At 39.5% G+C, this 14,999-nt stretch overlaps 1 protein-coding gene across 12 annotated transcripts in view; it reads left to right on the top strand.

The window, feature by feature from the left end:
- USP37 (ubiquitin specific peptidase 37) overlaps positions 1-14,999 on the top strand; it is a 120,781-nt gene that overhangs the window by 39,975 nt on the left and 65,807 nt on the right. For all 12 annotated transcript variants that reach the window (XM_055290598.2, XM_055290599.2, XM_055290597.2 and 9 more), the window contains one exon: positions 100-184. In XM_055290598.2, the coding sequence (XP_055146573.1) occupies positions 100-184 (85 nt within the window). The remainder of the gene's footprint in view (positions 1-99; positions 185-14,999) is intronic.

Below are 14,999 nucleotides of genomic sequence, written 5' to 3'. Positions count from 1 at the left end.
AGTTAAATGTAATCAGGACTAATGTATACTTTTATTATTGAATGAACTTGAATGGTTGATTTAGGAATTAAGTTTTTCCTTTGTTCATTTATTTTATAGGGCTTTTACCTTTGCAATCATCATCCTTTTATGGTAGCAGAGCTGGATCCAAGGAACACTCTTCTGGTGGCACTAACTTAGACAGGTATGCATTGGTTATATGACTTGTGAAAAACTTAGGAGTTCTTTTTTTCAGAATATTGAATGATTGGATAGGTTATGTATTATTATCTTAAGTGAATACAATAATTTAACAAAATTGATGAGACTCATAGAATCCTGACATGTTAGTTAGAAAGTATTCTAGAAATGAGCTGAGCACAGTGGCTCATACCTGTAATCCCAGCACATTGAGAGGCTGAGGTGGAAGGATCACTTGAGCCTGGGAAGTCAAGGCTGCAGTGAGCCATTATTACGCCACTGTACTCCAGCTTGAGCGACAGAACAAGACCCTGTCTCAAAAAAAAAAAAAGAGACAAGATCTCACTGTGTTGCCCAGGCTGGTCTCAAATTTCCTGACTTGAAACGATCCTCCCACCTCAGGCTTCCAAAGTGCTAGGGTTACAAGTGTTGAACCACTGCTCCTGGCCTCTACAGAATTTTTTTTTTTTTTTTTTTTTTTTTTGAGACCAAGTCTCACCCTGTCACCCAGGCTGGATAGAGTACAGTGGTGCTATCTTGGCTCACTGCAGCCTTGCCTCAGCCTCCCACATAGCTGGGATTACAGGTGCCTGCCAGCACGCCATGCTAATTTTTGTAGAGATGGGATTTTAGCATGTTGACCAGGCTGATCTCAAACTCCTGACCTCAAGTGATCTGCCTTTCTTGGCCTCCCAAAGTGTTGGGATTATAGGCATGAGCCATCGCATCTGACCACTCCACAGAAAATTTTTTAAAAATTAGCTGGGCATGGTGCCGTGTGCCTGTAGTGATAGCTACTTAGGAGGCTGAATTGGGAGGTGCTCTTAAACCTGGCTCTGGGAAGTTTTGTGGTGATGCCATAGATTGCGACTGACAATGTTATCAGACTGTTGACCAATATTTATTCTACCATCGCGTGTGGATGAACATACTAAGATCTCTCCTCTGAAGCATTTTTATTTTCCTTTTGTTGCTGTTGTATTTGTTAAGCTACATTCCAAATATTTAGGAATTTCCCTTAAAAATCAAAAGTTGTGTTACATCAGTGAGTGTCTTTTATTAATAAATTGGAAAAGGCTAGTTGGATATTTAATTGCTGATTCTATAGATAAGCTCCTTTTTTTTTTTTAGATTTATCGGGTATAAATACGTAAGATACCTGCTAAGCACTTGTTGAGAACGTGTGATCATGCAATGCAGCACAGAAGGGGTGATGGTTTTAAATGTAAAAAGCTAGGGTAATGGCAAATGCCCATCAATGATAGACAGGATAAAGAAAATGTGGCATATATATACCATGGAATACTATGCAGCCATAAAAATGGATGAGTTCATGTCCTTTGCAGAGACATGGATGAAGTTGAAAACCATCATTCTCAGCAAACTGACACAGGAACATAAAACCAAACACCACATATTCTTACTCATAAGTCGATGTTGAACAATGAGAACACATGGACACAGGGAGGGGAACATCACACACCGGGGCCTGTCATGGGGTGGGGGGCTAGGGGAGGGATAGCATTAAGAGAAATACCTAATGTAGATAATGGGTTGATGGGTGCAGCAAACCACGATGGCATGTGTATACCTATGTAACAAACCTACACATTCTACACATGTATCCCAGAACTTAAAATATAATTTAAAAAAAAAAGTGAGGGTAATGGTAGTCTGTAATATAGATGCTATATTGACCTATTAAGTCATATGTTTGTTTGTTTGTTTGAGATGGAGTCTCGCTGTATCACCCAGGCTGGAGGACAGTGGTGCAATCTCAGCTGACTGCAACCTCTGACTTCCGGGTTCGAGTGATTAGCCTGCCTCAGCCTCCCAAGTAGCTGGTATTACAGGCGCCCACCACCATGCCCAGCTCTTTTTTTGTATTTTTAGTAGAGACGGGGTTTCATTGTGTTAGCCAGGATGGTCTCAATCTCCTGATCTCATGATGTGCCCGCCTTGACCTCCCAAAGTACTGGGATTACAGATGTGAGTGACCACGCCCAGCCCATATTTTGTTTCTTAATAGAATTTAATTCAAAGTGTTAAAAACATCTTGGTTATTTGTATAAAATGATTAAGGTAAAGAATTTGATATTATATATTTAGGTATATTCAGCCTTGGGTGGTATCTCAAGCAGTTTATAGATTACAGTGGTAATTAAGTTATTTGAATTTAAGAGAGAGGAAGTTTGACATATTTCTGCTTATTAGAAGAATCTTAAATCTAAGTTTTAAAAAAGCCTAAATTTGGTTTGCAAATGATTTCCTACATACAAAATTCTTCTCAAAATAATAGAATGCACATACTCATTCCATATAGGAATGATTGAAGAAAGAAATCTTTTTAGTGCAAAGCTGCACTGAGAGATAAGGTGAAAATTTCCAGACTGGTGAGAAAACTAATAGTGTGCAAAGGCTAAAGCCGTAAGGAATGTGGAGAACACAGACGAGAGCCAAGTGTCAATAGCTGGGACTTCAAACCAGCACGAGATTGGGAACTAAATGTAAACTAAATGTAAAACTTAGAGCTTGTTTTCTCATAAGAAGCTGGGTGTTTAGAACAGCTCTTTGAGCTAGTAAACCAGAGTGGAACACTTGTATATAAGTGCTTGGGGTTGGAACCATAAATATGCTGCTTTCCTACTCCCTGAGTAGAGTGCAAAGACATGAAAATGGGACAACAATGATTAGCCTCTGCTTTACTGTTACCTGCATGGGGCCAGAATTATGACCACTTAAAGTCCTATGTAGGGTAGACGACCAGGCAGAAGTAACTACTAAGTCCTTGTCAAGAAGGTTTGATCATGGAATATAGCAAGGAAACAGAGATGAGATAAAAGTAAATGAAATGAAGAGACTTAACGTTGGTCTTCTTGGTGTACCCTCCATGTCTTAACAGTATTCTGGAAGAAAAGACTAAGGAAAATAAAGGCAAGGAAATTGGCAAAGAAGTAATAAATGAAAATGGTGAAAGTCCTCACATCGAAAAGCCTCAAAAAATACCAAACAACAAATACTTTTTAAAAAATCCACATTTTATCAAAAAAGATGCTGGTGAAGTTGTGGAGAAAAAGAAATATGTATACACTGTTGGTAGGAGTGTAAATTAGTTCAACCATTGTGGAAGAGAGTGTGGCCATTCCTCAAAAACCTAAAGACAGAAATACCATTCGAACCAGCCTGGGCAACATGGTGAAACCCAATCTCTACTAAAAATACAAAAAAATTAGCTGGGCGTGGTGGCAGGTGCCTATAAATCCCAGCTACTCGGGAGGCTGAAGCAGGAGAATCACTTGAACCTGGGAGGCAGAGGTTGCAGTAAGCCAAGATCGCACCACTGCACTCTAACCTGGGCAACAGAGCAAGATTCTGTCTCAAAAAAATAAAAATAAAAATAAAAAATAACCATTCAACCCAGCAATCCCATTACTGGGTATATACCCAAAGAAATATAAACCATTCTATTATAAAGACACATTTTAGCTAATAAGTGAATGTGGTAGAAAATTCAAATGACATAGGGTGTATGCAGTATACACTGCAGCACTATTCACAATAGCAAAGACATGGAATCAACCTAAATGCCCATCAATGATAGACTGGATAAAGAACATGTGATACATATACACCATAGAATACTATGTAGCCATAAAAAAAGAATGAGATCATATCCTTTGCAGGGACATGGATGGAGCTGGAGGCCATTATCCTTAACAAACTAACACAGGAACAGAAAACCAAATACTGCATGTTCTCACTTACAGGTGGGAGCTGAATGATGAGAACACATGGACATATAGAGTAGAACAACACACACTGGGGCTTGTTGGAGGATGGGAGGAGGGAGAGGATTGGGGAAAATAACTAATGAGTACTAGGCTTAATACGTGGGTGATGAAATAATCTGTATAACAAACCCCTATGCCACAAGTTTACCTATGCAACAAAACTGTACATGTACCCCTGAACTTAAAATAAAACTTGGAAAAAAATTTATATTGTAAAATTTTAGAAGCTACCAGAAAGAAAATACATCCTCTATAAAAGTGGAGAAATCAGATTGACATTAACAGTATTGGAATAGGAAGCAGATAGTTAGATATTATTAGCAGAGTAACAGTATCAAAAAAACTTCTATACCTAGCTAAATTATATTTCAAGAATATAGACAAAGAATGCAATATTTATTTATTTATTTTTTAGACAGGGCTTCACTCTGTCACCCAGCCTGGAGTGTAGTGGCATAATCATGGCTCACTGCAGCCTCAGCCTCCTGGGCTCAGGTGATCCTCCCACCCACAACCCCCTCAGTAGCTGGGACTACAGGTGTGTGCCACCACACCTGGCTATTTTTTTGGTATTTTTTGTAGACACGGAGTTTCACCATGTTGCCCAGGCTAGTCTCAAACTCCTGGGCTCAAGTGATCCGCCTGCCTCAGCCTCCCAAAATGCTGGGATTACAGGCACGAGCGACTGCACCTGACCAAGAATGTTATTTTTCAGATATGCAAAGACAGACAGAATTAATTCATCAAAAAGAAAACTGAACAAGGAAGGAGTGGTAAGAAAAATCAGTGAATGAAAACAATTTTAAACTGTATTTTTTAATCTAAATGTTTTTAAAGTTTATCTTTTAGCTAATAAGTAAATGTGGTAGAAAATTCAAATGACATAGGGTGTATACAGTAAAGAAGATGTAAATCTTCTTTTCTTTCCTAACTCCTAGTTTTCATTTTCCCTTTTTAGACATAACCACTGTTACTATTAGTAACATCCTTCTGGCCAGGCACGGTGGCTCACGCCTGTAACCCCACTACTTTGGGAGGCCAAGGCGGGTGGATCACCTGAGGTCAGGAGTTCGAGACCAGCCTGGCCAACATGGCGAAACCCTGTCTTTACTAAAAATACAAAAATTAGGCAGGTGTGGTGGTGCGTGCCTGTAGTCCCAGCTACTCAGGACACTGCAGCAGGAGAATCACTTGAACCCGGGAGGCGGAGGTTGCAGTGAGCTGAAAACGTGCCACTGTGCTCCAGTCTGGGTGACAGAGCAAGACTACATCTAAAAAAAAAAAATAAATAACATCCTTCCAGGGTTATTTTATGTATGTAAATACGTCTTGATATTTTCTGTCAAAGGAGAATGTTGTTGGATTAAAAGCAAATACTTAAGAAAACATTGGACAAAAGAAGAAATACAGGAGTGGAGAAGATTCCGGGAAATTAAAACATTTCAAGCTTTAGTTTCAGAGGAGGCTGCAATTACATAGACATATTAAAAAGTTAAAGATGGCTGGGAGTGGAGCAGTGGTTCACACCTATAATCTCAGCACTTTGGGAGGACTAGGTGGGAGGATCACTTGAATCCAGGAGTTCAAGACTAGCCTTGGCAAGATAGCAAGACCCCCATCTCTACAAAAACAGGAAAGGCTACATAACTAATCTAGGAATTTAATAAAACCTTGTAACAGCAATATGAGAAGAGAAAATTATAGATAGTTTTTCACATATGAACACAGAAAAATCCAAGATAAAATTTTAATGGTTGAATCTAATAGGGCATTGAAAATGATACACAATGACTGAGTGAGGTATATCCCAGAAATGCAAAAGTAAACTTAGAAAACTCTTTTGGGATTGTAATAGATTTTTAAAACTATTTGATAGCCATTGATGATACCTACTTTTAGCATATTAGGAACAGAGCATTATGTTCCTAGTTTGATAAGAAGTTATCTGTCAAAAACTTAAATCACATTACAATTATGGAACTTTGAGAAGTATTCCCATCCAAGTCAAGAACAGGGTGATATTGTTCTGAAGGTTTTAGCCAATGCAGTAGGACAAGAAAATGAAATAAAGAGGTTTGGGGATTGGAAAGGGGAAAAACAGAATTGTCATAATTTGCAGACAGTGTGATCTGTTAAATATTTAACACAAAGAGAATCACCAGAGGTTATTAGAACAAATGAAAGTGCTCTAGGCCGGGTTCAGTGGCTCACACCTATTATCACAGCACTTAAGGAGGCAAAAGCAGGGGGATAACTTGAGCCCAGGAGTTCAAGGCCTGCCTGGGCAACATAGTAACATCCTGTTCTCCACAAAAAAAGGATGAAAAAAGACCCCCCCCCCCCGCCGCCAAAAAACAGCTTTATAAGGTTTCTGGAATACAAGATCAATTCACAAAATTAATGGTGTTCCTAAATCCAGCAATAATAAAATATAAACTGTAACAGAAAACAGATTAAGTATTCCTAATCCAGAAATCTGAAATGTTCCAAGTTTCATTAGAAATTTTTTGAGTGCTGATATAATGCACAAAAGGTCATGCTCAAAGGAAATGTTCCAGACTTTCAGATTAGGGATGATCAACCAGCATAATACAAATACAATATTTCAAAATCTGAAACTTTTTTTTTTTTTTTTTTTTTGAGACGAAGTCTCGCTCTTGCCCCACAGGCTAGAGTGCAGTGATGCAATCTTGGCTCACTGCAACCTCTGCTTCCCGGGTTCAAGCAATTCTCCTGCCTCAGCCTCCCGAGTAGCTGGGATTACAGGCGCCTGCTACCATGCCTGGCTAATTTTTGTATTTTTAGTAGAGACGGGTTTCACCATGTTGGCCATGCTAGTCTCAAACTCCTGACCTCAGGTGATCCACCCGCCTCGGCCTCCCAAAGTGCTGGGATTACAGGCGTGAGCCACCGTGCCCAGCCCCAATTTTTGTATTTTTAGTAGAGAGGGGGTTTCACCATGTTGGCCAGGCTGGTGTTGAACTCCTGACCTCAGGTGATCCATCCGCCTTGACCTCCCAAAGTGCTGGGATTACAGGTGTGAGCTACCGCACCCACCCTGAAACTCTTCTTTCCAAGCATTTCAGGGATACTCAACCTGTACTATTTATAAGAACTACAAAATCAGTGAGATAGGAGTAAATCTAATAAAATATGTATTTTTGTGAAGAAAAGGATTACTAAGGGACATAATGGAAGACCTAAGTAAACAAAGCTCAAGGATATCATTCATCCCCAAATTAATAAAAAATTTAAGGTAGTTCCAGTTGAAGTCTCACAAAGTACTTTTTATGGAACCCCCACCCATACAAAAAAAAAGAATCTAAACTTTTTTTTTTTTTTTTTTTTGAGGTGGAGTTTCCCTCTGTCACCTAGGCTGGAGTACAGTGGCACAATCCTAGCTCACTGCAGACTCTAACTTCTGGGCTCAAGCAATCCTCCTGCCTCAGCCTGCCAAATAACTGGGACTACAGGTGTGTGCCACCATGCTTGGCTAATTAAAAAAAAAAAGAGAGAGAGATGGGATCTTTCTATGTTGGCCAGGCTGGTTTCAAACTCCTCGCCTTAGGCAATCCTCCCTCTTTGACCTCCCAGAGTGCTGGGCTTACAGGCATGAGCCAGTATGCTCAGCCTTAAATTCTGTTTCTTATAAGTAAGCTTATAAGAATAGCCAAGATAATTTTGAAGAAGGCCTAAGAAGATAGCTTGAATGGCCAGATATTAAGACTTAATGTTGGTGCGGTGTGGTGACTCACCCCTGTAAATCCTAGCACTTTTGGGAGGCCAAGGCAGGAGGATGGCTTGAGCTCAGGAGTTTGAGCCAGCCCTGGCAACATGGTGAGACCCTGTCTCTACAAAAAAAAAAAAATTAGCCACGTGTGGTGGCATGGACTTGTAGCCCCAGCTACTCAAGAGGCTAAGGTAGGAGAATCACTTGAGCCCAGGAGGTCGAGGCTGCAGTGCACTGTAATCACGCCACTGTACCCCAGCCTGGGCAACAGAGCAAGACCTTGTCTCAAAACTAGAAAAGACAACGTTAAGTGGTGGTGATTATTACAGGGGATGCATTAGAATTAATCATTAATCCCTGGAGCAAAATAAAGACCCAGAAACAACCTTGTGCATATATGGGGACTACTTGGATTGTGGTACAGATGATATTAAAAATTAGTGTGGGATCCAGACTCTTTAGTCAGGTGGGGGAAAAATTAACAAATATTGCAGCCATAAAAAAGAATGAGTTCATGTCCTTTGCAGGGACATAGATGAAGCTAGAAGCCATCATTCTCAGCAAACTGATACGGAACAGAAAACCAAACACTGCATGTTTTTACTCATAAGTGGCAGTTGAACAATGAGAACACATGGACACAGGGAGGGGACCATCACACACTAGGGCCTGTTGGGGGATGGAGGGCAAGGGAAGGGGAGGGCATTTGGACAAATATGTAATGCATGCAGGGTTTAAAACCTAGATGACGGGTTGATAGGTGCAGCAAATCGCCATGGCACATCTATATGTAACAAACCTGTACATTCTGTACAGTATCCCAGAACTTGAGGCAAAATTTAAAAAATAAAATCTCTAGATCTAAAGGCAAGGAATGCATAGACAAAATCTGAAAGTAGCCTATTGTGTTAGTCTGTTCTCACATTGCTATAAGGAAATACATGAAACTGGATAATTTATAAAGAAAAGAGGTTTAATTGACACATAGTTCTGCAGGCTGTACAGGGAGCATGGCAGCATCAGCTTTTGGGGAGGCCACAGGGAACTTAGAATCATGGCAGAAGGCAAAGTGGGAGCCAGCACTTCACGTGGTCAGAGAAGGAGGAAGAGAGTGAGAAGGGGGAGGTACCATACACTTTTAAATGACCAGATCTCGTGAGGACTCTGATCAGGAGAACAGCACCAAGTTTAGCACCAGGATAGTGCTAAAGTGTTCACAAAGGATCCACCTCCATGATCCATTCACCTTCCACCAGGCCCCACCTCCAACATTGGGTATTATGATTTTACATGAGATTTGGGCAGGGACAAATATCCAAACTATACAGCTATTCTGAGGGACAGCTGGCCTGGTCTCTTCACCAAGTTGATGTCATGTCAAGTAAAGGGTGCAGGGAGTCAGGAGAGCACTCTTAAAGGTTATAAGTGATTTAAGAGATATAAAAACCAAATGTAATACATGGACTTTGATTGGATCTTGGTAAGAATAAACTGGGAATAACACTCTTTTATAAAGCTGTTGGCAAGGGCTGGGCGCAGTGGCTCACGCCTGTAATCCCAGTACTTTGGGAGGCTGTGGTGGGCCAATCACCCGAGGTCGGGAGTTTGAGACAAGCCTGACCAACATGGAGAAACCCTGTCTCTACTAATAATACAAAAAAATTAGCCAGGAGTGGTGGCGTATGCCTGCAATCCCAGTTACTTGGGATGCTGAGGCACGAGAATCGCTTGAACCTGGGAGGTGGAGGTTGCAGTGAGCCAAGTTCGCTCCATTGCACTCCAGCCTGGGCAACAAGAGCAAAACTCTGTCTCTGAAAAAAAAAAAAAAAAAAGCTGTTGGCAAGGTTTAAATATGAGTCAGGTATTAGATGATGATAATAAAGAATTGTTAACTTTGAAAAAAAAATTAACAAATATAAAAATTAAAAGAAAAAATTGGCCAAGCTTAGTGGCTCATGTCTGTAATCCCAGCACTTTGGGAGGCCGAGGTGGGTGGGTGGATCACATGAGGTCAGGAGTTTGAGACCAGCCTGGACAACATGGTGAAACCTCGTCTCTACTGAAAATACAAAAATTAGCCAGGCATGATGGCACACACCTGTAATCGCAGCTACTCAGGAGGCTGAGGTAGGAGAATTGCTTGAACCCGGGAGGCAGAGATTGCAGTGAGCCTAGATCGCGCCATTGTACTCCAGATGGGTGACAGAGCAAGACTCTTTCAAATAAAGGAAAAAAATAATGCAGGGATTTTAAGAGCATTGAAAAACTGACAGGAGGCCTGGTGTGGTGGCTCACGCCTGTAATCCCAGCACTTTGGGAGCCTCAGGTGGGTGGATCATGAGGTCAGGAGTGCAAGACCAGCCTGGCCAACGTGGTGAAACCCAGTCTGTACTAAAAATACAAAAATTAGCCACTGCAACCTCTGCCTCCCCAGTTCACGCTATTCTCCTACCTCAGCCTCCCGAGTAGCCAAGATCCCGCCACTACTCCACTCCAGCCTGGGACAGAGGGAGGTTGCAGTGAGCCAAGATCCCGCCACTACTGCACTCCAGCCTGGGACAAAGGGAGACTCCGTCTCAAAAAAAAAACAAAAAACAAGAAAAAACTGACAGGAGTGTGAGGAATTACCAAACCGAAAAGGGAGGAGGAAATCCAGAGTTCCCAAGCATGTTGGCTGAACCAGAAGAGATTGCTGAAAGACCAAGCAGTGCTTTTGACACACTCATGAGTCTAGAAGGACAACAAAGGCTAGGACCTACCAATATAGGGAGCCTAGTACATTACTCCACATATTTCAGTGTGTACTGAAGGGTTCCCCCTGGAAATAAGGATAAGCTAGAAGTAAGCCAGCCTTTCTGTGAATTTTATTCATCTGTATGGCCCAGTTATTGCAAGCACTGAAATTTAATTAAGTTGATTATAAGTGGCTAGTATCCTAGATGATTGACAAAATAAATGTACTAAATAAAAATTCTCTCTGGGGGAAGACATTTTCCTCCACCTCAACATATTTCTATAATTCTGAGATGTACATTTTTTCACATTAGTATTTAAAATGGAAGTATATCAGATATTGTGACATCTTAAATTGCTGCCAGGAGGCAGTTGTAACATAGTTAGCATTACCTGCACATGAGCAGACTTGGTTGTCATTTGTGTTATTACTGAAAAACTATATTTTTTAGTCAGACCATTTAAAATGACCACTTAAGAAAGGGCAGCGAATTCTAGTTGTGATCTGAAAATTTGTGGGCTTCTTTTGCTAAGATTAAGATAACCTCAGTATTAGACCTTGCCAAATGAATGTCATTGGCTTAGAAGAAAACTCCCGGAGACATAGTGTGGCACTATTTACTATTTAAAAATGCAGCATCAAAAAAAAAAGAAAAAAGAAATGCAGCATCATCACACTGCTGGGCTTAATTGGAGAAAAAAAAGAAAAGAAAAAAGAAATACAACATCACCTTTGTTTTTAGTAGCACAGGTAGCAGCACTTTTTGGAAAAACTGAAAAATCTATGACCCTGGGTGGGAAAAATGATTCAGAAGATTCAGATTCTGAATGTGAGTTATTAGAAATATCTTAACCAGTTTTATATTTTCCTTTTTGTATAAGAGCAACATGATAAATATGTATATCTAGTTACATAAAAAGCTTCCAGTAAGAAGTAAAAATTCTAAGCCATAGAAGTCATTATTCACTTTGGTTGGCATTGCTTTTTCTTTTTTAGTACTACCTGAAATAAATGTTATGTCTTATAATTGGTTGTATCTTAGATTTGATTAAATACTGTTATTGATTAAATACTGTTCAGTATCCAGACATGCAGCAAGACAAGTCAACATGAATTATTACTAGAAGAAATAATTTAGATCGGCAGTGGACCACAGGGCTCCACATATTCTGGAATTAATGAGTCAGTGATTATAAAAGAACAATATTTAACACATCAAAAAAAATAAAGGAAATTTCTGTAGAAAACCTTAAACTGTGAAATTATCACAGATTTAAAAAAATCAAATAGAAAATCGAGAAATGAAAAATACAAAAACTCAAATCTGTTTTGGATGTTTTTTTTCAGCATATAAAACGTAATTGAGACCAGCCTGGGCAACATTGGGAAATCTCGTCTCTACAAAAAAATTAAAAATTAGTCAAGCATGATGGCATGCACTTTTGGTCCCAGCTACTTGGGAGGCTGAGGTGGGAGGATCGCTCAAGCCCAGGAGGTCACAACTGCAACAAGCTGTGATTATGTCACTGCACTTCATCCTGAGTGACAGAATGAGACCTTATCTCAAAAAAAAAAAAAAGGAAAAATAGTAATTGAGAGAATTAGTGATCTGAACGATGACTCAGAAGAGGCTCTAGAATAAAACATGAAAAAGACAATACAGGAGAGTGTAAGAGACATAATACAGTTAAAAGGTCTATTGTGTCTTATTAAAGTCTCAAAGAAGAGGGACATTGGGGTATAAACTGTAAAGATATTGGCTTTTTATTTAAATAAAAATATTTAAAGATACTGGCTGAGAATTTTCCAAAAGTGATAAAATCAGACTTTAGAATTAAGAAGCCTAATGAATACCAAGTGGGATTGAGAAAAAGAAACCTACCCTTAGGCATGTCATAGTGAAACTCTAGAAATAAAGACAAAGTCTCAGAAGCAACCAGGAGAAAACATTTCAGCTTCAAAGGAGCAAAAATATCTGACCTTTGACTTTTCTGTAGCAATTGTAGAAGCCAGAAATATCTTCGATATGCGGAAATAAAATAACTGCCAACATAGAATTTTATTTGCTGTGAAAATATCCTATAGTTTCGAAGGAAAGGTGAAATAGACCCTATCATACCAAACAAAATAATAACAGAGTTTACCCACAAATATGTACTAAAGGAAATGCTAAAGAAGTTTTTGGGCAGATGGAAAAAGAACTCAGATGAAAGGTTGGAGCTTCAGGAAGGATGAAGAGCAACAAAAAGTTAATATGCTGTCTGTCTTGATAAATTCTGTTATACAAAACAATAGTAATATCTTGTTGGGTTTAAATGACAACAATAATGTATAAACCAGAAGTGAAGAAGGAAGACACAGAATAATTAAATGGAATTAAATTGTTCCTAGTTTCTTTCATTATCCAGGAAAAGGTAAAAGAATCAGCTAACATTAGACTTCAATATATCAAAAATGCACAAGTACACAAATATTGTACTCTAGTTTGTAATTTGTTTCTCACAGGGATGTAGGGTTAGCAGTTCTGAAACCACCTCGTGTGTACTTGGATTGAAGAAGTAAACATTGTAGATATTGAGATCCAGGCTTGCAATGTCAGAGAAAGAAATAAGGAAAGGAAGAAAGCTAGTATGAACCTTTGGTATTCAGTTAGAGTCAGAGATGTCAATATGAACTCAAGGTTTTATATATGTAAATTCATGTGTAGATTGATTCAGAATAAACATACATGCATTTGTATGTCTGTCTTGGGTTACACACATACATACAATTCCTAGCTCAGTCCACTAGGGGGGGACCTTGAAGCAATCGCACCCAAGTAACTATGAGCACCTCTAGTGCCAGATGCTGATTTTTTTATTTTATTTTATTTTACTTTAAGTTCTGGGATACATGTGCAGAATGTGCAAGGTTTGTTACATAGGTATACATGTGCCATGGTAGTTTGCTGCACCTATCAACCCGTCATCTAGGTTTTAAGCCCTGCATGCATTAGGTATTTGTCCTAATGCTTTCCCTCCCCTTGCCCCCCATCCCCTGACAGGCCCCCGTGTGTGATGTTCTCCTCCCTGTGTCCATGTGTTCTCATTGCTCAGCTGCCACTTATGAGTGAGAACGTGCAGTGTTTGGTTTTCTGTTCCTGTGTTAGTTTGCTGAGAATGATGGTTTCCAGCTTCATCCATGTCCCTGCAAAGGACACGAACTCATTCTTTTTTATGGCTGCATAGTATTCTATGGTGTATATGTGCCACATTTTCTTATTTATCCCGTCTATCATTAATGGGCATTTGGGTTGACTCCAAGTCTTTGGAGACCATTACTCTTCAAAATTGTCAAAGCCATTAAAAAAAGAAGAAATTGAGGATTGTAAGAGTAAAGAAACATGACAACTACTTGCACTGTGGGATCTTGGGCCAGAAAAAAGACTTTAGTGAAAATACTGATGAAATTTGAATAATATGTGTAGGTTACTAGTTAATAGTATTGTATCATTGTTAATTTCCTGGTTTTGGTCATTGTACTATGGTTATGTAAGATTCTAATATTAGGAGTAGCTGGATGAAAGCCATTTTGCAACTTTTTTGTAAATCTAAAACTGTTTCAGGCAAGGCTCAGTGACTCACGCCTGTAATCCCAGCACTTTGGGAGGCCGGGGTGGGTAGATTGCTTGAGCTCAGGAGTTCAAGATCAGCCTGGACAGCATGGTAAAACCTCATATCTACCAAAAATACAGTAAAAAAAAAAAAAAAAAAAGCAGGGCATGCTGATGTGCATCTGTGATCCCAGCTACTTGGGAGGCTGAGGTGAGAGGATCTTTTGAGCCTGGGAGGCAGAGGTTGCGGTGAGCCTTGATGGCGCCATTGTACTCCAGCTTGAGCAACAGAGTGAGACCCTGTCTCAAAAAATAAAACTATTTCGAAAGAGAAAGTAAGTGGTTAAACAAATTGTGGGATATTCATACAATGGAATGCTGTCTAGCAATAGAAAGGATGAACTGTTTATACACGCAGCAGAATGGATGAATCTTAAAATAATTAGGCTGAGTAAAAGACCTCATAAGAAAGTGCATATTGTAAGATTCCATTTATATGAAATTTTAGAAAATGTAATCTATAGTGACAGAAAACAGATCAGTAGTTGCTTGGTCACAGAGACAAGGTCACAGGCAGAGAGGAGTGGGAAAGAGGGATACAAACGGGCACCAGGATACTTTTGGGAGTAATAGATATGTTCACTATCTTAATTCTGGTGATGATTTCATGAGTGTATATATGTCAGAACTTAAAGTTATACACCTTAAATGTGTGCATTTTATTGTATGTCAACTATACTTCAATAAAGCTGTTTCTATTTTTAATGCATAATATAATTTTTAGAACATCCATTAAATTTCTAGACCGGGCATGGTTGGCTCACGCCTGTAATCCTAGCACTTGGAGAGGCCAAGATGAGAATATCACTTGAGCCCAGAAATTTGAGACCAACCTGGTCAACATAGCGGGACCCCATCTCTTCAAAAAAAATACAAAAATTAGCCAGACATGGTGGTGCATGCCTATAGTCC

Source organism: Symphalangus syndactylus, chromosome 8 (assembly GCF_028878055.3).
Source record: "Symphalangus syndactylus isolate Jambi chromosome 8, NHGRI_mSymSyn1-v2.1_pri, whole genome shotgun sequence".
Classification (NCBI taxonomy): domain Eukaryota; kingdom Metazoa; phylum Chordata; class Mammalia; order Primates; family Hylobatidae; genus Symphalangus; species Symphalangus syndactylus.
Note: the sequence above shows the minus strand (reverse complement) of the source record. Positions and strands in the feature narration are given on the sequence as shown.